At 46.4% G+C, this 25,835-nt stretch overlaps 1 protein-coding gene across 3 annotated transcripts; it reads left to right on the top strand.

The window, feature by feature from the left end:
• Positions 1–5,522: 5,522 nt before the first annotated feature.
• Positions 5,523–8,717, top strand: LOC117855760 (FBD-associated F-box protein At5g38590). 3 transcript variants are annotated; one of them, XM_034738134.2, is made up of 3 exons: positions 5,523–6,549; positions 6,647–6,832; positions 6,929–7,113. In XM_034738134.2, exons 1-3 carry the CDS (start codon positions 5,566–5,568, stop codon positions 6,968–6,970), a joined length of 1,212 nt encoding a protein of 403 aa, XP_034594025.1. In that variant the 5' UTR covers positions 5,523–5,565; the 3' UTR covers positions 6,971–7,113. The 3 variants fall into 3 exon arrangements, with proteins under 3 accessions (XP_034594025.1, XP_034594024.1, XP_034594023.1); XM_034738133.2 differs by lacking the exon at positions 6,929–7,113 and adding an exon at positions 8,400–8,717 and having other exon boundaries at positions 5,525–6,549; XM_034738132.2 differs by lacking the exon at positions 6,929–7,113 and adding an exon at positions 8,360–8,717 and having other exon boundaries at positions 5,532–6,549.
• The last annotated feature ends 17,118 nt before the right edge of the window (positions 8,718–25,835 follow it).

Raw genomic sequence — 25,835 nt, 5'->3', positions numbered from 1 at the left:
TGAATGACTGGGGAAAAGAAGGGAAAATCTGAGCAGCGAATTTCATCTGGGACTTACTCACGAATGCTTCTTAATGGGCCTCAAGCTGTCCGTCTGACAATGTTGAGAACATTTAAAGCCTGTTGAACCAGCCCACGGCCTACGATTCCTTCCCCGAGTCGTCGGGCAAAAGAGCAGAATAGCTTAGCGGACACAGAGGCTGGGTCTAAACTTTTGTTTTTTCTTTTATCCCCTTTCCATTCCATCCTTCTTTATACGTTTTTCTTCCTATACTTCCACTAATTCATTAAGTTTATGAACATGTGCGTTTCAACAATTTGAAATTTTCAATTCATCAATTTATAAAATCTATTTCAACATTTGTTTACACATGTCAATTGAAAATGTTGAAATTATACATTCAAAGATTTGATTAGCTTTTACAGCTATCAATATTAATTATGAAACACTTGATTGAACATTTTATGAAATCTAGATAAATATTTAAAAAATGTTGCCTCAACTTTTCAAAAAAAAAATGGTGTTGCACAAGTGTTTTAATATCATTGATTTTTTAAATGTAAAAGAAATAAGGAAAACATATGCAACAATCCATGAAACCTAAATCAATGTTACAGATAAACTAGTTCAATATTTGATATGAAAATGTTAGAATAGTATATCTAAAATGTTAAACTAGTTCATCCTAATGTTGATTTAAAAAATAATAAAACATATATATTCATTCTAGATCTCATTGTATTGAATTAATTACTAACATAGTGATTTAAATGGATTCAAAAATAAGTTCACGGTATAGAAGGGCAAGACATTTTAAGTTTGAAATCCAAAAGTTACCTACACCTTCCATTCCGCGATACATATCAAGTGACTCTCTCTCTCTAGGCGATGTGGATAGGAGGAGCTGGGAGCCGTCGTGCATGGATGGGAAGAGTAGCTAGGGGGCCAAGCAGCCGGCGGCAGGGATTCCTCACCTGGGCCGCTGGGCGCGTGTGCGGCCCCACGACTGTGAGCCCGAGACCGGGATGGGTACCCTTGTGGCGGCGGGGATGGGGAGTGAGGAATGAGGGTGAGGATGGAAAACCCTAGGATTGCAGTATATATACATATTCACTCGATGGTCCACACATCAGACTTGTTGGAGCGGGTTTGACGGGTACGCGGTTGCGGGGGACAAATTTATTTTGAGCAAATCGATTTTATTTGCCTGTTAGTAAATATCCATTAGGCTTAAAATGGTACCCGAATCCATGCCCGAGTTGCCCATCGGATTTCTTGCCAGCGGGAGGGCGGGCGTTTTGTGCCCGTTGCCATCTTTAGTTTGCACTTATCACAAACATAAGAAGACATGTAGGTATTTTTCTTTGAAAGATATACAGATATGATTTCTTAAGAGGCGGTCGGTGGGCATTTGGTTAACTGAGACCAACCGGTTCGGTTCCTCAGTTTTCTTAAAAGAATCGGTCATCTAGAAATCAAGATCGATCGGTTCCTGAGAATTACAAAGACCGAGCGGTTTGGTTTCAATCAACTCGGTTCGGTCTTCAATCTTAACCGAACTGACCGATATATTTACAAATCAAGGAAAACACAGCAAAGATCACACAAGTCATATTCAAAATCGCAGGAATCATAGCAAAATTTGAAGCATCATTGTCTTCGATCTGCTTGTAGTTTAGTTCTTCCGTCTCTTGCACACGGCATGCCAAGGTGATGCTAGGCTGCCGAGCTTGCACGAAGAGCACCCGCGCAAGGCGGAGCTCCTGTGTCGTGCCGCCACGTGTAGCTCCTGCCAACCGCCGTGCTTCACTACCCTTTGCTGGATGTGAAGAAGAGGGGAAAGAAGGAAGGGGGCTGCCGCCACTGACCCACCGCTATGTTAGACGAAAGCAGGTGCGAGTTGGGACGGAAGGAAGGAGAGCGAGTAGGTGCGGGCGGGGCTTCCTGCTCATGTAGCTTGCGGGTGTGGTGGCGGGCGGCCGGGCAAGTACAGGGAAATGGGAGGGAGAGAGATAAAGGTGAGGGAGGCTAGGGAGTGCGGTGGTCAGTGGGTGTGTTAGGTTTAATTTTGAGGTAAGCTTGGACCACATGAGCTGTACTGGGCTGATATGTGGAGGTCATGAGATACTTGCTCGACCATGTATAATTTGGTCAGATAGGTTATTTTGGCTACCTGACCTCTAAAACCGAATTAACCTATATTAATTCGATTTATTAGAAACCTGAGATAAACAAAATGGTTCGGTTAGTTTGGGTTCAGTCCGATCATTTCAGTTCATCGGTTCCGGTTAATAATTATGCCCACCGGATCAGTTGAGGTTTGATGACGTGACCTGGCACAGTTTTCTGGCTTGTCTTGTACTCTTGTGCCAGGATAAAAAGGACCAGTAGAACGAACCTGTAAATTAACTGTACTTGATCAAACCATTGAATGTCCCTTTTAGCATGAGAGCAACACTATAATGCAAATCTTATTCGAAAAAAAACTATTCTTATTACAACGCGAGGCAGCACCGCAGCAACGTACCACTTGCCAGTTGCCACACGCACTGGAACTGCCATCCATCCATCCATGCTCTAAGGGCGTGACTGGTTCGTTGGTCCAGCGAGCCTAGCTCGTACCGGTGAAAACAGGCTATCGATAGCCATGCTCCGTGGATACAAATGCAGCTGTTTGTTGCCGGTTGGCTTCTAGCCTGGATATGCAGATGCGCCGCGCAGCACGCGTGCTCACGCCGGCCAGGCCCGGCGGAAACGAGAAATTTTCTTGCATGCGCGAAGATAGGCTGAGGCGCCTACTGCATCACGTTTTACGAACCAAAGATTATGCAGTGAAGGCAATCAGGATAGGTCCAATCTGGATCAAAGGTTTGTGGTCCTGCCCCTGTTTTGATATCTGAATCAGCACCTGAGCGCTTAGCATAATATCGTCCATATACAAACTTTATGTCATACCGTATTATGTACGCGGAGATGTACTGGAAAAATACATTATAAATGTACCTGCCGTCTCTTCCCACCCTTTCAAGTTCATCTGAAAGCGAGTCTCCCCTGCCTGCCTGACGCAGGTGCGGGGTGAGGCTTCACGATGCCCTCGCCTGCTTGCACCCCTTGCCGCCGCGGTGACGAGGGGCAAGGATCGGGGCGGTACGTCGCGGGGGCGTGATCTACCGAGGCGCGGGCTGCCTGCTTACCGTATAGATGTACATTCGGGCCGTCCGGGCTGGTCCAGCATGGGTCCGGCAGGACTCGTTAATCCATGTCAGCCCACGGACCTCACCAGTAGCCCAAGCACGGGCCCGTAAGGCCTTTTTCATGCCGGGCTGGCCCGAAGAGCCCGGCTAGCTTCGGGCCCCGTGAAGCACGGTGGGCCGCCGCTGCTACCGTCCCCTCACGCCGCCTCTAGGGGCCCTACCGTGCCGTCCACCCGCGCCGTCGCTGTCGTCCCCCCGCACCGTTGCTGCCGTCCCCCGCGCCGCTGCTCCCCGACCCCCACGCTGTTGTCCCCTCGCGCCGCCGCTGCCGCTGCCGTCTTCCCGCACCGCCGCTGCCGCTCCCCGGCTCCCGCGCTGCCGCCGCGGTCCCCTCACGCCGCCACCGCTGCCGTCCCCTCGCGTCGTCGCTTCCCAGCCCCCCACGCCACCATCCCCTCGCGCTGCTGCTCACCGGCCCCATGCTGCCAATGGGGAAGATGCGTGAGATGGGTCGAGGACTAGAGTCTTGAGGTTGACGGGAGGTTGGAGATGCGGTGGGCAGTAGATGTGGTGGGCAGGGCAGTAGATAGGAGAGGATGGGGTGACGGCCTGACGGGTGGGAGTTAAACGCAGATAGCATTTTTGTTGTTGTTGGGCCGGTAGAGAGGAGGTTAACGGGCCATTTCGGACCGGGATGCTAAAATCATGCCGGACCGTGCCGCTCGTTGGGTTGAGGCGCCAGCCCACGCTCGGCACGAGCCATCGGGCTGGGCCAGCCTGAGCCCGAAGAGTTACAGGGCGGACTGGGGTTGGAACGGATCAAAAAATCAGGCTTCATGTCGGGCTATCGGGCTGCGGGTTGCATGGTACCGACGGGACGAGGCACGAGTCACCGGGTGCCGACGAGGCACGGTGCGGGGCGCGTGGGCCTCCAGCTCCGCCGTCCGCGGTAGGGTATAATAAAAAAACTGAAAACTTATGTACAAGATTATTAAATTGTCCATCTCCTTTTCAAAATTTAAAATCCGTGTATTGATGAGATTCCCTCCAGCAGTCCCATCGATTGAACAGCTGTGGGCCGGGTCTGTACCTTGAGAAAAAAATCAAATACACCTTGAATACATGTGAATGGGACAAACAGTCACGCGCACCGAGGGAAGATCTCCTACCAGGATTGGATCAGCTGGGGCTTCTAGGTAAAAAAGGCATTTCTCCGCGTTTTACCGGATCTACAAGCAAACAAGTCATCGCGCCGGCCAGGCTCGGTCGGTCCAATCAAACGCATGTCGCATCCCTTGACCCAGCCAATCACCCATGTAGCTTTGGCCCATGTCGAGCAAAGGCCGGAAGTTTACCACTGCACCACAGTACCACTACCGCACCACAACAGTCAGGCAGCGCACCCGTGCACTGCAATCACCCATACTCAGGCTGCATATTGATCCATTATTGCCCTGCACGCGCAGCATGTTGCAATCGTTCTCGGAGGCTCGGTGCTGCCTGTTCGATCTCCCTGCCGATCCTCCTGCGCACGCGTAGCAGTAATTCTCGGCACCCGGATCACTCGCACGATTGCATCGCACCCCTCTAACAAAGACCTTGTTTGGCAGGGCTTCGGGAGCAGCTCCTCAAGCGACTTCTCCCAAAGTCCCACCAAAGAACGCGCTCCGGGTGAAAGGGCTCTGGCTTTGGTTCCGGAGCCTCGTGAATCCCGCTGAGAGGAGATGTTTAGGGGAGGCGGAGCTAAAAAAATCGACTCCCGCAGCTCCTCCCCAACCATTTCCCATCGTGCCCTCGAGGAAGGGCCCGCAGGCAGTGGAGCTGGCAGCAGGTAGGCCGGGAGGCGGCGACTGGCGGGAGGCTGCCGGTGGCGGGGAGGTGGGGGCAGGCGGAGACGGCGATAGGCGGGAGGCTGCCGGCGGTGGGGAGGTGGGGGCGGGCGGAGACGGTGTTGGCGATGGTCGGGAGGCGGGGGCGGAGGTGGCCGATGGCGACGGCGGGAGGTGGGGGCCGGCCACGGGCGGTGGGGGTGGGCCGGCGGTGGGAGATGAGAGCTAGGTGACGGAGGCTGGAAGCGGATAGAGAGCCGACGGTGGGAGGTGAAAGAAATAGGAAGGAAAAATAGGAAAACGAAATAGGAAGGAAAAAAATAAATAGAAAAAAATAAAAGAAAAAAGAAAGAGTATTAGTGGTATTTCATCTTATCTGATCATTTTAAACTATACGGAAAAACTGTTTTGACAAACGATTTTCAAAAAAGAGCTAGAGTCGGAGTGGAGCTAGATCGTCAGATCTTCCCTCGCGCCACTTACGCTAACCCTACCAATTTGTTCCGCCGATCGAGCGAGTCACAGCCCGCTGCACCTGCCACATGGGCGACGACTGCCGCCGTCGCCACGGCGCGGGCGACGGCGGCGTCGACCGCATCAGCGGCCTCCCCGACGACCTCCTGCGCCGCATCCTCCTCCGCCTCCGGTCCACCCGCGCCGCCGCGCGCACCAGCGTGCTCTCCCGCCGCTGGCGCCGCGTCTGGCCCCACATGCCCGACATCCGCCTCGGCACCTGCGACGACCCCCACCCGGGGGCGACGCGCCTGGACAGCGTCGACGCCGCCCTCGCCGCCTACGACGCCCCGGCCGCCCGGCGCCTCGACGTGGCCATGCACTGCCACGGACTCCGCGTCCGGGCGCGCCAAGTCGCCCCGTGGCTGCGCTTCGCCTCGGAGCGCCGCGTGGCCAAGCTCAACATCGAGCTGCCCTCCCAGACGAGGTTCTTGTTCGTTAGGCGGCGCAGGGCTGATGCTACGGAACTAGAGGAGGAGCTCGAGCTTCCCGTGTGGGATGAAGCGAAGAGGATCACGCTCACGCTCGAGCAACGGTGGAGGCTCCGGCGCCGTCCGGCCGGCGTGTTCACCGCGCTGACCGATCTGTATATAAGCCTCGCCACCATGGAAGCCAGAGAACTTGGCGACCTCGTGTCCTTGCAGTGCCCGCTCCTGAGGAACCTGTACCTCTTCGTCACGCTGGTTGCTGCGTCCAATGTCTCCATACGCTCCGATTCGCTCCGTTCCCTGCTGTTCCGCGTCGAGAACGCCCAGAGGCTAGAGGTCGTCGCCCCTAACCTGGAAGAACTGACCGTGTCTGACGCCACCGAGGCACATGTCTCTGCACCGAAGCTCAGCGAGGTAACTTGGTATGGTGACATCGCCTACGACCCTCGCCGCCACTGCATTGCTGATGCTGGCCGTCACCTCCGGCTGCTGGATCTGGGCTCAAAGTGCGTAGTCGCTTCCCTGTTGCAGCGATTCGATAAAGTTGATGTGTTGAAACTGACCCTGAACCTCTGCGATCAAACGGTGCGTTATTGGCGGTATCGATGAACTACTAGTTCCTCAGAAATGAATTGTTTTGCCTGCTGATCCTGTGATTACCTTTTTTGTCTGATCCTTGCAGCAAAGACAAGGATACACGAGTTTCGTGAATGAAACGACCAAGCTTCCCGAGTGCGAGACATTACGACTACGAGTGACATTAGGCGATTATTACCACAACTTAGCGTCAAGCATGTTGCATCTCTTGAGGAGCTGCAACAGTACTAGGAAGCTTTCCGTAAAAGTCGATTCTGGTCTTCCCATGCAGGTAATTTATATGCTTTTGAACGAGTCTCTTTAGTTTTAATGATTTGATTATTTGCTTGGTTGATTGCTAACTTTGGATTGTTATATGTGGATGGAGCGAGCTCCTAATCTCATGGGCGGATCCAGGATCACACGATAAGGGGGGTTCAATTTCCTCTTCTTCTTCCTCCCTCCTCTCTTTTCCTCCTTTTCTTCTTCCCCCTCTTCATCCATGACTACCATTGGGGGGGAGTGGGGTTGGAGCTATGACTACCGTTGGGGTGTGTGTGTGTGGAGGGGGGGGGGGTTGCAGCTCCACTGCTTCAGCCCCACGGTGAATCTGCCCCTTCCTAATCTATTTCCTTTAGGTGGGGGTAGAGTTCCCCCTCTCCATCCATGACTACCATTGGGGGGTGGGGGGGGGGGGTGCAGCTCCACTGCTCCAATCCCACGGTGAATCCGCCCCTTCCTAATCTATTTCCTTTAGATGGGGGTAGAGTTTATGATTCCTTATTTAATATTTTATAAAAATATGACCTTACCCAGTAGACAACCTTCAATATTTGCGAAGATTTGTGACTTAGACAATACCTTCTTGTTTCATATAATGCTCCCTCTATTCCAAATCGTAGGTTATTTCGACTTTTCTAGGTTCATAGATATTATTGTGCACCTATACATACACTATATCTATATGCATCATAATATCTATGAATTAAAAAAAGCTAAAACGACTTACAATTTCGAACGGAGGGAATAGTAGATTATGGTTCAGCCCCACAGTGGATCCGCCCCTGCCTAATCTATTTCCTTTAGGTGGGGATAGAGCTTATGATTCCTTATTTAAAATTTTATAAAAATATGACCTTACCCAGTAAACAACCTTCAATATTTGCGAAGATTTGTGACTTAGACAATACCTTCTTTTTTCATATAATACTCCCTCTGTTCCAAATTGTAGCTCTGTTCCAAATTGTAGGTCATTTCGATTTTTCTAGATTCATAGATATTATTGTGCACCTACACATACACTATATCTAGATGCATAATAATATCTATGAACTAAAAAACTAAAACGACCTACAATTTTGAACCGATGGAGTAGTAGATTATGGTAGACTAATTACAAATGGAGGTGTGACCAAATTGGTGACATCGGGACCGCATTATTGACATCTAGAGCAGTAGAAGACCAGGAGACAAATTTGGTCTGGCTAGCAAAAGTTAATTTAGGCGGAGCTGACAGAGACAACGAAGCCATGACAATTAGGTGGTTCCGTGGGTTTACAGTACTAAGAGTAATGAAGACAGATCAACATGAAAGAACTGCTTGCCACAACTGGGATTGCTAGATAAGGATGAAAATAGAGTAGAAGGGATAGGAATTTGGGCGATTGGATGTTCCATTGTAATTATCGTCCTAGAAAAGTGATTTGTTTATGTGGGGAAACATAGTAGCTCGATAGGCAGAACCTCTTCATACAGAACTCTTCACATCTGTATGTGCTTTTCAGTTTTCATTAATATATATTGGATTTCTTAATTCCAGAGGTACTCTTGCCTGTTGTCTTGCCATTGTCGCTTACCAGAGAGTTGCAAGGCTGATGACATTACTCTTGACGCCCTTGAAGAGGCCAAAATCACTTTCATTAGAAGTTCCTATGAAGAAGTGCAGTTCGTGGAGCAGCTTGCCGGATGCCATGCACCAAGCCTGAAAAAATTAGTCATCAACTGTGAACGATGGAGCGATGGTCCACCCACCAAGGAGATACAAGAGAAGGTCCGCAGAATGTTTCTTCCAGATGTTGAAGTCAAATTCAATGTTACTTAGCACGAGACGGGTGTGTCTGTTTTGACCGAAAGCTTGTGACAATACTGTGTAATAATGGCCATCACTAGTTTTTGCATTCGTGCTCTTACCCGTTTGAATTATGAGGATTGTTCAGAAGCTTTTGAGGTTTACGTCAAATTTAGACTTTTTGCCATTCTGCGTCTGATATTCTCGACATTACAAGACGACATTGAATTGCATGAAGCCCAATATTATCGGAGACAACCAGACAAGTGTAATGCGTGGAACGTAGATCATGCATACCGCAAATAGAAGCAGCATCGGCACATTAGCCAAACCTTGTTATCAGATACTCCCTCCATCTCAAATTATTATTCGTTTTGACTTTTGTAGATGCATATCTTTTGATATGCATTTAGATATATATTATGTCTAAATACATAGCAAAATTTATATATCTAGAAAAGCCAAAACAAACAGTGACGGAGGAGGTATTAGCCAAAGATCAACGACCGTTTGAGGTCGAGCATCGTAACACCCCAAAAATTTAAAACAATTAAAAATGAGGACTTTTTAAATTTTTTCAAATGACTATAAAAGTCAACTCCTTTCCTCTCAACACTCAAAGGTCATTATAAATATTTATGTATAAACATATACTAATATGGGTGCATTTGAGTGCTTTATAGTTCTAGAAGTGATCTAAAACCCCAAACCCAACCTCCATTCAAATTTAAATTCAAAATCAAGTCAAAAACCTATTCAAACAAATGAAAAACCCTTATCCCTTAAATAGGCCGCCGACCCCCTTTCTTCTCCTCCAGCCTAGCCAGCCCGGCTTGCTTCCTCCTCCCGCATGGCCTAACAGGACGTTAGGCCCGCGTACACCCAACGACGCGGCCCGGCTTGCCCGGTGCCATCGTCTTCCTCCTCCCTCCCTCCTCGTGTCGCCCGTCCATCCCCCCTGGCGCGCGATGCCACCGCAGCGGATGCGCTCCCTCCGGCCACCTCTCTACCCAGCACCGCGCGCGCCGCAATGCCGTGCATCACCCATCCCCACTCCCCCTGTCAAAACACCCCCTCACAGCCTTGGCTCACCCCGCTTGCGCGCCTGATGCTGCGGCATGGCCGCGATGGCCACTGCCCTGATCTCCTACACCCCGGTCGGATTCCCTCCCCAACCGAGTGCGCCACATTCGCCGACTCCTGGCGCACCCTCTGCCCCAAGTTCATCCCCGCGCGAGGCAGCTCCCTAGCCCTCCCCGTCCTCATCACCCGTGCCACGCGTCGCTAAGCCCCGCTGCGCCATTAACGTCCCTCCTGGCCGGATAAGCTCGGGAGAGATACTCTATGCCCCGCAACAGCTTCGACGAACTATAAATAGCTCACCCTGCCTCTCCTCACCTTCCGCCACTCCTCTTCCACCCTAATTACCCTCTCGCCGGACTTAGGAATGGCGCCACTCCGCCTCCACCCGCCGCCGCGCTCTATACCCTAGAGCTGGGCTGGGTCGAAGCCGAGGTCGATGCGCGGCCCTAGCCACCCGCCCTTGCATTACAGTGCTGCTCTGCCGGTTGCGCCCCGCGAGCTCGTCGCCGCCGCACTCCAATGATCCCTCCCGGCCGTCGTGCTACCCACACGCACGCTCAAGGTGCCATTCTGCTCGTATCCACGCCCTTTCTCGAGTCTTAAGCCCTCTCTAGCCCCTTCTTCCCTTTTGGCCGTGCCGCCGTGCAACTCTGGCGAGCCGCGAGCTCACCGCCGGCCTAGCTCCGACGTCCATGTCACCCCCTATAGGTCCGCCATGACCCCAGCTATTCCACCGGCTACTCCCTGGCCTCGCCCGAAGCTCCACCCCAGTCCATGTGCCCACACACATGGTCCATAGCACAGTAGAGCACCGGTTCACCCCGCTAACCCTTTTGACTCGACCAGGCTCACAATTGAGCCAAAAACGTGAGTACACCCCGCAAAGTGCACACCAAAAGTTATTCCACCCAACTCTTTTATCCAAAAAAATCCACTAAAATTCTCAAAAATACTAGATAAATCCACAAACCTATTAGATCCATCCAATCTCTTGTTGCACTTCATTAAGATATTAAACCAAATAAAACCCCTTTCAGCCAATAAGAAAGCCCCATTAGTGTACACAAAAACCTCCCTTTCCTATTTCTTAGCTCCAAAAATACCCAATAAATTCTTAAAACTACTAGGAAATGTTCTAAGTACTACCATAAGCTCACATCCCAAAACTCACATCATATGAACCTAGAATGGAAAAACTACCCAAATAAATATATAGAAAACCTATTTCTTTTACTCTAGAAATCATATAGAAATTCCAAAATAAAACCTTAGAAGTTCTTAGAATATGCCTAGACCCCCAATTATAGAAACTATCCTCGAATCCTCCCTTAACCCATGTATCCACATATAGAAATCACGTGAAGCTTAAGAAAAACCCCATCAAATATAAGCAAAACCACATAGAACACGAAGCCGCTTCACTCACACCCCTTAGAAACGTTCCACCCTATCACCAACCATTCCAAAACTCTCCCTTAGTAGATTTTGAATTGTTATTACTTGGTGATTGATTGTGTGATTGTTTCATTATTAGTGCCATAAGCCCTCTCCGAGAATACAATGCTTTAACTCGGAGCTAGACACTCACTTAAAGATTTGGATTCTCATCCAACAAGCAAGGCAAGTCTTAACACCAACCCCTTGATCCTACTTTTTATCCCATATTTCATAATGCCAATAATATGAAGTTGCATGATTTGTAACTATTTTAAAATATAAGGATAAGGCATACCCATAAAATAAGCCTTCTATTCCCCACCAGAAAACATAGAAATAGACTTAATACTCAACACTCACTAGAATTAGATGGCTTAGGACCATATTTGCGCATCCAAACTATTGCTAGCGAAATGTACAAAAGTGTGAGTTTTCTACAAAGAGGATGTGATAAAAATGACTAGCAACAAACTATGAAGGATATAAGGTAAGGTGGATAGCCTTGTGGGAAGCTCCTATCCAAAGGCTTACCTTGGTCACCTAAGGACCGGTTCACTGAGTAAGTCTTTCCAGTATATATGTAACCATACGAGCCAAAATGTTACAGCCTTCAAGAGTACCCATTATGTGAGGACTTGATTCACACCCCGCCAAATAATCTAGTAAATCATTCCAAGGGGTCATGGTGGGCAACAGATAGACCTGAGAAGGACCTTCACTTAGTCCTAGATCTGGTCAGTATGAGTCATTGGTTAAGGTCTGGAGGACCTGTTGCAATAGAATATCATGATATGATGCATCTTACCCGGGATAATGTTCGAGAGCCGATGAGGAATGACTCTTGCTTAGATCCCAATGTTGTCCCTAGATGGAACAAGAGGATGTTGTCTAGAAACAGACGCCGGTGGGTACAAGTCTCGTAGGGTAGCACCAAAGGTCTTGGTATGGCTATCTGATCGTATGGATAAAGTGTAAAAGCTTTACAGAGTTAAACAATCTATTCAAATAGCCGAGGTTCTCGGTAAAGAACCCACATGCCCAAAGCTCTCCCTGATTAGTTTCACCATTTCTAAAAGAAGTAGAATGCAGGAAAGTAGATGCCTTAAGCAGGACCCCGACGATCGCTGCAAGTAAAACTTGGGAACTGGTAAGGGAGGTCTGATTCCCTCTCCAGGGCCAAAACAACAAATATTCTTAAAACTTATTTTTTTAGAAACATTCCAAACAGTGTAACACTTTGCATAAAATAGCCTTTCCGCAAATAAATCCTAGCATTCTCCGTGGACTCCATTGCATATCATTAACGTACAACGTTAAGATACTTGCTAAGTACTTCTAGCAAATATACTCAACTTTTCTTGTTTTGCAAGATCTACTAGAAGCTCTGTGTACCATCTATGTTTGCTGCTTGTTTGTTTCTTAAAAGGTGAGTTAGCACCACATTAATTCCCTCTATTTCTATTCTTCTACTTTGATAATCATTCCAATTAATGCTAGTGCTAGTTATTGATCTAGGGAATGGCACTGAGATGCATTAAGTGGGAACGCCCGAAGGGTGGTCCCCGCAAGCATCTCCAGTAGATTGCTCATGTCCCATTACCAAAATAGTTTCTCTCCCTCTCCAATAGTTGATTTTGCGTTTTTAGTGATCACCGCCGTAGTAGACTACCAAAAACCAATCTCCAATACATCCTAGCATGTGGGGTCCACAAGCAGAATTTTTTTGTTGTTTTTTCCTAGCCATGCGCCCCTCTCTCCCGCCCCAGCCATGCGCTCCCCTTTTCCTCCCCTGCACATGGCCTGACGGCGGTACCCTTCTCCTTTACCACCGCAGTCGCGCTCCCTCCCAACGGCGGCGCTTGCCCAACGGAACTCGCCGGCCATGCCCCTTTCCCACGCATTGGTTGTGCACCCCCTCTATCCTCCCCCGTGCAGGGCCAGACAGCGGCATCCACGCCACACCCTTCTCTAGCCCCCGCGCAAGCCATGCCCCTCCGGTGGTGGCGTTCGCTCGCTCCTCCTCCCTATGCTAACGTCTACCGACGTGCCCCCTCACCGAGGGTAGCCATCTCTCTCTCTCTCTCTCTCTCTCTCCCTCTCTCTCTCTCCGGGCAGGCTTGGGTGTCCAAGGATGGCAGACATTCCTCAACACGGCAGCGTCATGACCGAGCAATGGCGCGCGGGCAGAGTGGACGTGTATCGTGTGCCAAAACCAACTGTTGATAGGAGAGAGGGGGTGGAGAGGCTGCTTCTCCCCTACATCAAGGGGAAAGGAGCTGAGGTTTTTGCAATTGCCAAAAAGATTTTGGTTGGGGAAAAGATTGTAGTCTGTTGGAGCTCTCTTTCATCTCCAAAATCTCCTAAATGTGCTAAAGATGCTCTAAGAATGACTGCGTTTACTGTTTTACTGCAGTTGTATTTTTCTAAATCCATAAGCTTTACAATGTGAATCAGACGTGTATTTGTAAACGATCTGGAATTGAATTAAGCAGACGTAATCACGTTGCCTCATCTCGTGCGCGTTGCTGGATTTGAGGATCGACATCCACCCATCTTCTAGCAGCACCCGGCCGGAGAAACTTGACCCCCAAAGAAGGTAGATTTTTTTTTCGCAAAAACTAACGAATAATCCGTGTTGCAATTTGATGGACCACGTGATCGTATATATGTGCCCGCATTCCATGGCTATTCACTTGGTTCTGGGTCAAGATTTTCGGTTGCAGCCACGGGCTGACCAGCGAAGGAAAGCAACGTACCACGCGTTCTCCTAGAAATCCGATCCGAAGGCGATAAGCATGGGCGTGGTGGCAGGCTTCCGTTTGTCCGCAGGAGCTTTGCACTCTCAAGAATTTGCACCGGCCAGCCGGTCCTGCATCGTAGAAGGCAGGTCACCCAAGAGAGCATCTCCACAACACTTGGTTAGAGTAGGAACAGTGTTGACAGTGATGCTGCCTGCGTGATCAATATCCTCGCTCCGGCTCGTGGTCACATTGCTAATAAACAGGATGGGAGTAATTGATTAGGACCAGGCTAGTACAATCCTGCCTTGATTAGTGCAAGACCTTCGTGTTTGCATGGTTTGCTTGTATTGGGTTGGTCGTTTTTTAGTGCCGGTGTTGCTTTGAGTGCGATCGCCTTTTCTTATATTCTTTTCTTTTTGTTGCGGTGAGTTTAACTCTATCTCCTGTTCTCCAAGCTGGACACCCCCTCCAACGGCCTTCTGAAATTCATGAGCTCACCATTTGAGCAAGGCCACTGTTTATCGACTTGGTGGTATGCCAAGATCATTCGCAAAACTATAAACTGAAAAATGTATAGTCATCTATAATTCCGGGCCCGTGTGTGGTCGCAGCTGCTCAACGCGCCGAAGCGCAAGCCATATATAAACAGTGTCCTGTCAAATGGCTTTGGTGTAAGTGAGCACTCAACTGGGCTGGAAAAATTGCTGAACGACGAACATCGATGTGGATTGGACCGGATATACGTATACACTGGATAGCCGACTCTGGGAATCCAACAGGATCGTCAGAAAGACTCAAGTGTTGATGAATGGGTTGTATGTTGTAGGGAGCGCGTAAACACTTCTGTCCTATCTCACTACCGAATAGCAACAATGGATTATTCAACCGTGCTTGTTAGCTGAGTATTGACGTATAGATCAGGAGAGGCAGCAAAGGTTTTATGTCCGGTTTATTGGTCATATTGCCATTAAACATAGGGCATCCCTATATGCCGATGACTTGGTCGTGTTTCTATCTCCTGTGGAACAAAGATCTCAGGCTGATTCGAGCATTCTAGAGTGCTTTGAGGGGTCTCCGGATTGGCGACGAATATGTCAAAGTGCCATCTTACGCCCATTCAATGTGACGAGTCACACTTGCAGCTAGCACTGCTTATGTTCCCATGTAAAGTGGCGGAGTTCCCAGTTCAATACCTAGGGATACCGCTCTCGATACATAGGCTGCGGAAAGCACACATACAACCTTTTGTGGACAAAGTCGCTGACAAATTACCAATTCGGCAAGCATGTTTGGTTAACTCTGGAGGTCGCATGACTCTAACACAAGGTAAATCTTACGTCGATTATGACGTACTTCTCGATGTCGCTCACTCTACCTAGCTGGGCAATCAAAGTAATTGATAAATTATATATGCCGAGGTTTCTTGTGGAAGGGGTCGGCGGTAGTTTTCGGGGTCATTGCTTTGTCACTTGGCCTATAGTTTGTAGCCCTACTAAAATGGGAGGGATAGGCATCATTGACCTTAGGGTCACGGGATGGACTCTTCGCCTAAGGTGGTCCTAGCTTAGTCGATCCGACCCTAATAGGACGTGGATAGACCTTCTTGTAGCTCATGACAAAGAGGTGGTTGCTTTGTTCGAGGCCTCCATATTGATCGACGTAGGTGATGGACAATCCGCCTTATTCTAGTCGGACAGATGGATCAATGGATGCTCAATTAAGGACGTAGCCCTGGATCTCTACCAAGCGGTGTTGTAAATCCAGAACCATGAAGGATGCCATGATGGGTCGTAAATGGGTTAGAGATTTAAAAGGCGCTCTCACGTTACAAGTCATTGTCCAATACCCCCACTTGTGGGACCATCTTCAGGAGGTACACCTAAACCCAGAAGCCCCTGACTGTTCCATGTGGAAATGGTCGACGGATAGAGCTTACTCGGCAAAATGTACATATAAAGCATTCTTCCACGGTCGTACCTATCTATCAGGTGGGAAAACAATTTGGAAAGCCCGAGCACCTCTAAAATGCATATTCTTCTTTTGGTTGGCAGTTTATAAACGCTGTTGGACATCATACCCTTTGTTCCGACATGATCCGCCAAACTACGGTAATTGTGCACTATGTGCATAAGAAGTAGAAACGATCGATCACCTATTGCTAGATTGTGATTTTAGCAGGAAATGTTGGTTTAAGCTGCTACATACCTCTGGAAACCAGGCCCTCACACCTAACATATGTGATGAGCTCTTGGAGCGGTGACTACAAGGTCGTAAGTGGTTATATAAAGCAATCCTTAAATGATTTGATTCCTTGATTATGCTTACAATTTGGAAGATTTGGTTGGAATGGAACAACAAAGTTTTCAATGGAAAGGCATCGCCGGTATCAATGGTACTAAGTGACATCATCGTAGAAGGAAGATGTTGGAGCGCAAGCAGGATGGTGGATTGTCGTTTTTCTTTAGTTCCCATGGCTAGTTTTATTGTTTCTTTAGTGCTAAGTCGTTTTTTTCTTTTTTTTCTTTGTAATGGATGTTTGTGTTGTAAGTAAGAGGTCATAGGGTCCTTTATACAAACTCTTGCTTCTTCTTGATGAAACACTTGGTCAGGTAAGTTCTTGAAAAAAATGTCCGATTTATTAAGCATGACATTAGGAACAATAACGGGGGAGGAACATGCAACCTTGCCAAAAGCACCTTCAATGTTTTGCCCGATCACTATGTTAGGTATTCTAATCCTTCGAATTCGGATATTTCATTACATGTAATTCATAACAAAGTTCCTGCTTCTAAAAGTAAAATCCTGACCAGTGCAGCGCAGCGGAATCAAAGGATGTGGCAGCGCATCGTAGAATAAAGCAGCAGCGCCTATAGTTAGATTTTAGAGCGACGATTGTATGCGAAAGGAAATCCAGACTAGATTTTGTTCCGAGCTGCCGTTTAGTTGTTGCCCACCAGACCACGACCATTCCAACCCGCCGCCTTCTAGAGGCCGCCTGGATGTTGCTGTCTACCTTTACTGCGCAAGCACAAATTTTGTCTTTATTAACTTTTGCACCCAAAACTACAGAGCTGTCTTGTTTTAACTCGCCCTGCAGGATTCGAATTTGCCGCTAGCTAGCCGCTTCAAGCTGAAGGACATACAGAACAGCAAGTAGAGAGATAATTAATTACCCCTCTGTTCCAAATTTTAGGTCGTTTTAACTTTTTTATTCATAAATATTATTATACATCTAAATATAGTATAGTCCTCTACTCGTATTATCCTAGATTTATTCTAGGAATTAATTGGCACTATTTTTCCAATGTTAGGCTACGTGTCCGTGGATAGCGAGGAGCTAATGGGGATTTCATGTTAGAAATAGGTCCCAATATAATGTAGTTCACAATGAAATGTATGCCTTCTCTCTTTTCATTATTTTTTCGGTAATGCTCCTAGCCGAGCATCCTATATTCCTATAACACCACCAAACGTAGGGCAACGCCGCTTGCTAGGATACTGCCCACCGCTTTGACATAAAGCCACCTTCCTCATGAAAAAACAAAACACGTGGGCCATTATCATCCAAGTGAAAACCGCCCATCTCTTCCTCTTTCCGTGAGTCACCCTGTGCTGACTGCTGCTCCCGTTGCATACTCCGCCGCCTCCCCTTGTTTCACAGCTCAACGAGACCTCAATCCCAACTAAGTCGAGGAGTTCATGGTTCCAGTAGAGGATGCCACTTCCGGCAGCGAGGAGCCGATCCCCAGTAATGTCCTGAGGTGACAAGGAGCTCGATCTCGGAGATAGGGCAATGAAGAGCCTGATCCGGATGGTAGTGCGATGAAGAGCCCGATCCAGATGGTAGGGCGATGAAGAGGTGGATCCGGCCAGCCTACTGTCGATTTGGGCGGCTAATAATTTGATATTCGTGGTAGGGCTATGAAGAGATCGATCTCGCGGTCTATTCTGGAGAGGTTGGATTTTCTAATGTTGCGTTGTGTTTATGATATTACATTATGCGATTTGTGATGTTGCAATAGGTGAATTCGGTGTTGCAAAATGTGATTTAAAGATTGTGCATCTACACGTTATTTTTTGGATTATCTTTCTTTGATGTTGCATCAGATATTTTTGTTTGTTGCAACATGTATTTTTGGATGTTGCAATGCAATTTTTATGATGTAGGAGATCCAAACTCGAATTCGTATGATCTAGGACCCATTTTAAGCCATTGGTCACGGAGGGTTTGCTGAAAATTATTGCACCGTGGATTTTCTCTATGGATCAACGAGCTATTTTTATCCATATTCTCTATTTTTTCAAATGTTAGTGTCCGAAGTTGCAGTCACCATATTTTCATGTTGCGAATGGTCATTGCAGCGTCCGATGGGAAGTTTCTCATCGGACGTCCGGGCGCTAGCAAGCCCGTTATTTCTTTAATTGCCACCTCATAAGGCCAGTTCCAACCCAATAACTAGGATGATGTCCATATAATTAAATGAGCTGCCACCTAGGATAAAGGATGATGTGGCAAGTAATTAAATGAAGAAAGAGAAGGAAACCAGGTCTTGCATGAGACCTAGTTTCTACACACCATCCAAGATATATAAGATATGAGTAGTATTAAATTCAAGTATGGAATAGTGGTGTTTGTATTGAAAGAGTAGTGTTTAGTACTAGTTTCTTATTGACGTGGAGCTTATGGAAACTATGGTTAGTGTCTTGGGTTAGACCTGACCTAAAAACTATTGGCATGGCAGCCTATGTAATAAAAATGAAACCCTCATTATAGCAATCATAATTGTCGTTTCAAATTTAATTATGTTTTTAAGAGACAACCACATCAACAAATAAGTACTCTCTATGTCCTGGAATATAAGACATCTATAGGTATTATTAGTCAAAGTATCAAATTGGAGATCATGCATGTTGATGTCCAAATGGACTGATATTTATGATCGGAGAAGTATCTATATTAGCCTGTGTGTGGGTCGTACAGGTTACAGTTGTACCCTCTCTAAAATGATTGGGTAGAAGCTTCTGTTGCTTTTGTACACGTTTCAAAGAAATGTTTTTGAGAAAACTGATAAACAGAAAAGGTGGTCTCCTTATTTAAACATGGGAACACATTCACTATGCTTTTGCTCTGCTATATATAAGATTAATAATTAGTGGAACATAATAGGAGGCACACCACTTAGTGGGTGTAATGGACTCTGATCTCATCATTTTCTTGCAGTAAGATCGGTTTCGTTTTGCCATGTAATACCGATCATAATCCACTAGCAAAAACTAACTGCGCACCTCTTGGCTGTCCTATCATGGTAAAGATCGTTGGGTACATCATCAGCTTAAGGCCTAAAAAGAATGTGATCGACAATAACCACTGAAACCCAGCATATTCCCTATGCTTGGGACAATTTTATCTTGATGCCAAAGGAAACTTCGTCGATCACCATTGTATATGCTGAACTTTTTAGGGCAAATTTGTATGTGCTGAACTTTATCATGTGCTACTGTTTCTCCTATCATTCCTGTTTTTTGTTGAAGTGTAGAATAATGGTGCACTGTTTATAGGGATATCGATCAACCTCTGGCTTGAAAACTAAATTTACAAGCATTGAGATGCCGAATGCAAATAGTGTATATTATAAAAATATCCCACTACACCTAGTTCATGGTTTGAACCTTGGCCTTGACAAATAAAGCAACTGTGTCTTACCTTGGGTTTCAGTGAAAACAAAATTTGAACATTAGGTTTCATACAAATACTATCAACCTTTGTTCATATTGGGTTGCAATATTGTCAATTACTCTTCTTATTACTCCTTCTGTTGGTACGTAATATGCACCAACAAGATTTAGTTATTTTTCTAAGAAAAATAAGATGAACATCAATAAAAGCGCACCTACATAGCAGCTGAACATAAGTAATGGACTTTGACATCAGGTTTTAGGTATTATGAACGACTTTAATTTCTTTACAATCATAATAAAAGGTGTGCCTGATGAGTTGCCCAATCATAGCAAAATCTCTATCAAACGTCATACCAAAAGGTATAGTCATTTTATCTGTTTGCCACATTTTACCTAATTAGGAACCAAATCTTGTAAGTTACCACAGATGCTTGCATCATGGGTTGATCATTGAGTAATTTAACCTTATCCCCTGTTCCAAAACCACCGCTCCTAAGGGCACCCACAATGTGCATGAAAAAGTGACCTTAAGCAATAAATAAAGCTTTATTGCTGGCGAGTGGCCACAAACATTGTGGGATGGAACCATAAAGTCCACCTTAAGCTTAGGGCAACCACAGTATTTGGACTGCTTGTAGAACTTTTTATTCGCTATGGATTACTTTTGAGCAATATTATGGTCGCCCTAAAGATGGAAGATAGAGCCACTTAAGTTGTACTAACTACTGTATGGTAAATATATTTTAAACAAGGACAGTGGAACACAAGTTTATGATCCATGAAAATTAACACTTTGTAAATCATCCATTTTATTTTTTCCATGCATAACATATGTAATCCATATATGCTTTCTCATGGTAGCTATATAGGATTCGATGCAATTCGTGTCTAACTGTTGCTTGAGTGTAGTAAGTTTGTTACAAAGGTTTAATAGAATAGTGGATAAAGTGAAACGGTGGTTTGTTGAGTTATTGGCACTTTATGGGAGCATGGGAGAACGAACTAGTTATGATAGTGTCGGGGATAGATCTTCAGTATCTGCAAGGAAGGAAGAAGGCGGACTTCTACTAGAATTCCCGTGTAATCCTACTAGGACTCATACCATGTAATCCCTTGTAACTGACTAGTAATCCCGCTCCCGGAAGTATATAAAGGAGGGTAGGGGTACCTAGATCGGCAAACCAACAGAGGTGAAGATCTCATAGAACCACAACAGAGGACCAAATCCTCAATACCAAACAACACCCAAGCGCAGGGCGCAATATACAACACCCAAAACAGGACGTACGGTATTACGCTACTCTGGCGGCCCGAACCTATATAAATATGTACCTTGTGTCCTCGCTTTTACCTTCGAGTTCCAGATCTGACTATCCCCCACCAATCAATTTATTACCTCGGGATACCCCTCGGTAGGTTGTTCTAACATTAGGCACGCCAGGTAAGGGTGATCGTCAAGATCATCGAGCGAGCTTGAAGGACCTCATCATCAAGATCAATCTACTCAACAAGAAGCAAGTCGTTGAGTCGGAGTTCCGAGTAGACAACTCTACACCGAGACAGAATCGATGCACTTCGCGTTCCAATTGAAGACCGAGTCGGTTTCCACTGTAGGCTCCTGCATGCGGCTTGTCGATCAAGGTAGAGGCAAATCCGATTCGAGTTAGGAGGTTAGGCAGACCGAGGGACCCACGCCATAATTCCCAAGATGACAAATATTTGTTACAGTCACACGTGGTTGAGGCAAATAATCAGCTCCGGCTACTCTCCGTGAAAAGCAATTTTGAGGGATTTGTGCAACACGCACATGGAAGGCTACCACCAGACTTCAAGCCTAACGTACATAGAAGATCTATGCGAGCACTGCTACCCCAACGTCCGGCCGTATCAAGTCACCAACGACTATTTCGACTACTCGTCTCGAATAGAAAACTAGTCGAGGACGGCCTACTTCGACTACTCGTCTCGACCAGAATGTTGGAGGTATGCCCTAGAGGCAATCATAGAGATGATGATATTCCATTTGTATCCATGATTTGTATGTTGTGTTCATTGAATATCCATTAAAGGCTACTTGAATTGATTTGCAATTATGTGAATTGTATGTGAAACTCTTTACTTGTATGGTTATTCTAAAGTTGTCCCTAGTCGGAGTTCATGTAAGGACACACATGAATATTAGACTAGCACATGTATTAGTTGATGACTATGTTTCACAAGTCATGGACATGGAGATGTTGAACTAATAATGTGGACACATGTGGAGACATGTGTTAGGACTGACCCAACACGAGAAGTAGTTCTCTCTTTAAACAACATATACGCTTTGTCCTTAGACCTGAGATTGTCGCATGTATTCTAGATGTGGATCGACCTACTTAGGGGCTATCAAACGCTACGCCGTAACAGGGTAGTTATAAAGGTAGCTTTCGGGTTTGTCAAGAAGCATGCTATGAGACATGGTCAATCAAGATGGGATTTGCCCCTCTCTGATTGAGAGTGATATCTCTGGGTCCCTCGAGTGATCGGATCCGAAAATGCATGGCCATGCTACGTACGGTTAAGAGTTAACCTACAAAGGGATTCCGAATCATAGGATCGAGAAAGAGCGGTCGGCTTGAAGCTAGACCAAATATCGTGAGGCAAAGGGAATAGCATGTATATTATGTTGTGATGGTTCGTCTGATATGATCTTCGTATGCGTATAGGAGTTGGCACATCTTGCTAGAGGCCGCTACCGACTATTGGGCCGAGTAGGAGTACTCGGGCCATGTCTATACGTATCCGAACCCATAGGGTCACACACTTAAGGGGCTGGAAGCCCAATTCGGATCTGATCCGAGTTGGATTAGGTTTAGGAGTACTAATGGGCCTCGGATCCAGAGGCCCATCAGGAACCTCTATAAATAGAGGGGTGGGGGCGCCCTAGGGTTGACACCTTTTTGGCGAAACACACCTGCCGCGCCTCCCACGCCCTCGCCTGTTGCAACTCGCGGATCTAGCAATCCGGCTTGCGACGCTTCCTCCCTGCACGTGTGGATACCTTGGAGGTGTTGCGCCTGCAGCACTTGGACGAGCCATCGACGAGCCGCCGACGAGCCACGACGAGCCGACGACGAGCCGCGGTACCGGAGGCGATCTTGCTGCGCGTGGACGAGCTGCTGAGGAGCTGCTGGACGTGATCGACTACGTACGACTACGTGATAGTCTTCTCTGCACCGACGCATATCTACATCTTCCGCACCAGTAGTGCGTCGAGTGGTAATCCCGTGATCCTTATACGGCAGTTCTTCCTGGTTATACGCGGTAGAAATTTTGATTTGCGCTAGTGTAGCCTACCTCGTATCCCAACACAGAAAACTAGTTGAGGGCGGATTCCACATGATCAACAACTAGTCGGAATTGACTCCGACTAGTTAGCTTCATCAACAATCGACACGACTTCATCGACTATCATCCACGAATCAAGCTAAGTTACTTTTTTAATTATTTTATATAACTTTTTCGGCTTATTTTTTGCACGCAGGGCAACACACCGACTACTTATATGTGTACGCCTCTTGACGAAAATTACCCTCCAGAGCAACACTTTGCCAATTATTCTTGGGACATGTTAACCGACAGTCATGGGCTTGGTACACCGAATTACGGAGGCTATAGCCACGGGTTTTGTGCACTGAGTTCCGGAAGCTCCGCCAACAGGCTTGGTACATCAAATTTTGGAGGCTATGGCCACGGGTTTGGTGCACTGAGTGTTGGAGGCTCGCAACGGCTACACCTAAAGGAGACACAAATCCTATACGCGGCAACACGCGCTCTCCTCGCTAAAAAGGTAGAAAAGTCTCAATGATTACTTCACAGCAATCGTGCAGTCTTTTTGTCGTAATGCCAACTACTTATTTTAAAAGTCTTCTCTTAGCAGTTGTTAATCTACTCGAGAAGAACACACCTCAATTCATGAAAGCCTCAGATCTTTTGTCATGCCTAAACGCTAGGACGCAAGATAAAGATCTCTGTAGCAGCAGTGCCAGTATGCGTATACAAGATAAAAATCTCACACGCAATGGCAATGGCTAAATAGGGACTAAGAGGCTAAACGTAACAGGCTAACTACTCGGAAAAATATAGCTTAAACAAAAACATGACACACACACAACATTTACATTACATTCATCACTGAATACATTTCAGTAGTTTCAATATTCCAAATATTCTACATAATATATGCATCTCTTTTTGCAGGTCAAGCTTCAGCGACGACTCTCCAGGATGCTCAGCGTACCTATAATGGTTCTGCTAGCTCCCAGGCTCAGGGGCTAAGCTCCAATTACTACTCGTAATATCTCCAATAACTCAGCTAACTTCTAAGCTCGAGGGCTAAGCGATAAATAACTACCTGATGTGGCTCCTACAGCTCACCTGGCGCATAAGCTCGGGGGCTGGATGCTGCAGAACTACTCGAATGATGACTTGCGTGAAGACTAAAGACCCTCAGGTTGATTATTTAATCATTCCAAGGTTCGGAGGCCAATAAGCTATACCCGACAGTTGATTTTTTTAAGATGAAAGAAGAAGATTCAAGATTTTATTTACCCTTAGCCTGATTCTTCGATTCAACCTAAGGCTCGGGGGCTACTTCATATGGAGTGCGACTTTTGCCGCCCTCCATATCACATTCAAAAAATGAAGATTACAAAATTAAGATGATCAAGGGATTGAGCACACCATAGCCTCATGGCAGCTTTGAAGAACTTTGAAGATTCAGCCAGACAAAGTACTCGACAAGCATCAAACTACTCGGCGAGGATCTGAAAAGTACTCGAAGACTGCTGCATTCAACTATGAAGCGCTCGGGGGCTTGTCGGGGATAGATCCCCAGTACCCACAAGGAAGGAAGAAGGTGGACTTCCCCTATAATCCTACTAGGACTCATACCATGTAATCCTTTTAGGACTCCTACCTTGTAACCAACTAGTAATCCTGCCCCCTTAGTATATAAAGGACGACAGGGGTACCTAGATCAGCAGACCAATAGAGGTGAAGATCTCATAGAACCACAATAGAGGATCAAATCCTTAATACCAAACAACACTCAAGCGTAGGACGCAATATACAATACCACAAACATGACGTATGGTATTACGCTACTCTGGTGGTCCGAACCTGTATAAATCTGTGTCTTGTGTCCTCGCTTTTACCTTCGAGTTTTAGGTCCGGTGATCCCCCACCAACCAATCTACTACCTCGGGATACCCCTCGGTAGGTTGCCGGGTCGAGGTATACCCCTCGGTAGGTTGCCGGGTATAAAACACCAACGGATAGTAAGCTAAATGCCTTGTTGACGTGTATGGATTTTCCTTTTATGTTAACTGATTGTTGCACTATATTGTGCTAGTTACTATTTCACTGCATGATATAGTTTTGAAATGTTAGGTCAGGCACCTGTCACTGAGGGATATACTTATGCCGAGAATACCAAACGATATATTTGGAGCTTATTGTGATGTGCAGTATATTTTTCAAGGTAATGCCGTTGCATTTGTTTTGAACATGCACACCCGCTTTTGGTCACAGAGCCATGCTTGTTCTATAAATTACTTTACTTTGTATTGTCTTGTGCCTTGGAATTTCTTGGCTAGCTCCACACAAAGCTAGTTAGAACAATTTAGAAAAAAATGAAAGTACCACTGAATTTACTCTTTGTACGATCCATTGCCACACATAAGTTTCCATGGAACTTACCAGCAAGGTTAACTCCAGTTCCGAGATATCAAGGTTGGAGATGTAGTTTGAAAACTAAAATATAGTTATTTAAATATATGTATTTAGTCTAAACTATGAATAAAATGATTCTCCATGCATTAATTTGATGTACCTTCAGTTTTAGTTCCATGATGTTTTGGAACCACACCTAGCTCCAAGTGATCCAAAAAATTTCTGTACTAGAACTCTGCCAAACAGGAACTTGTTCTATCACATCTAGAAAATTTCCAGTGCTTTGTTTCGCAAGTCGGGTCTAACTTTGCATGCCTAGAAAATTATTATGCTGCCCTGGGTTGTTTGAGCTGCAACTGCTAAGTCTTCAGCGATGTAAACATCCAGATCAAACCGGTTGCTAGCAAGGTGAATGGTATTAAAAACAGAGTGGTGGATGTTGTTTTCATGTGCTGTGTGATAGGTCCATGTTGCCAGCACTATGTCCAATTGATTAGTATTTGTTTTCAGGATATGCTGGGAATCTTTCGGGGTTCTTTCAGATTTTCAATGTGAATCTAACACATCTGCGC

Source organism: Setaria viridis, chromosome 5 (genome assembly GCF_005286985.2).
Source record: "Setaria viridis chromosome 5, Setaria_viridis_v4.0, whole genome shotgun sequence".
In the NCBI taxonomy this organism is placed as follows: Eukaryota; Viridiplantae; Streptophyta; class Magnoliopsida; order Poales; family Poaceae; genus Setaria; species Setaria viridis.
Note: the sequence above shows the minus strand (reverse complement) of the source record. Positions and strands in the feature narration are given on the sequence as shown.

Bases quoted from the DNA above. Each gene is read 5' to 3' on its own strand.
- LOC117855760 (XM_034738132.2), top strand. From the start codon at position 5,566: ATGGGCGACGACTGCCGCCGTCGCCACGGCGCGGGCGACGGCGGCGTC. The intron at 6,550-6,646 runs GTGCGTTATTGG...TGATCCTTGCAG, and splicing joins TGAACCTCTGCGATCAAACG to CAAAGACAAGGATACACGAG. The intron at 6,833-8,359 runs GTAATTTATATG...TCTTAATTCCAG, and splicing joins ATTCTGGTCTTCCCATGCAG to AGGTACTCTTGCCTGTTGTC.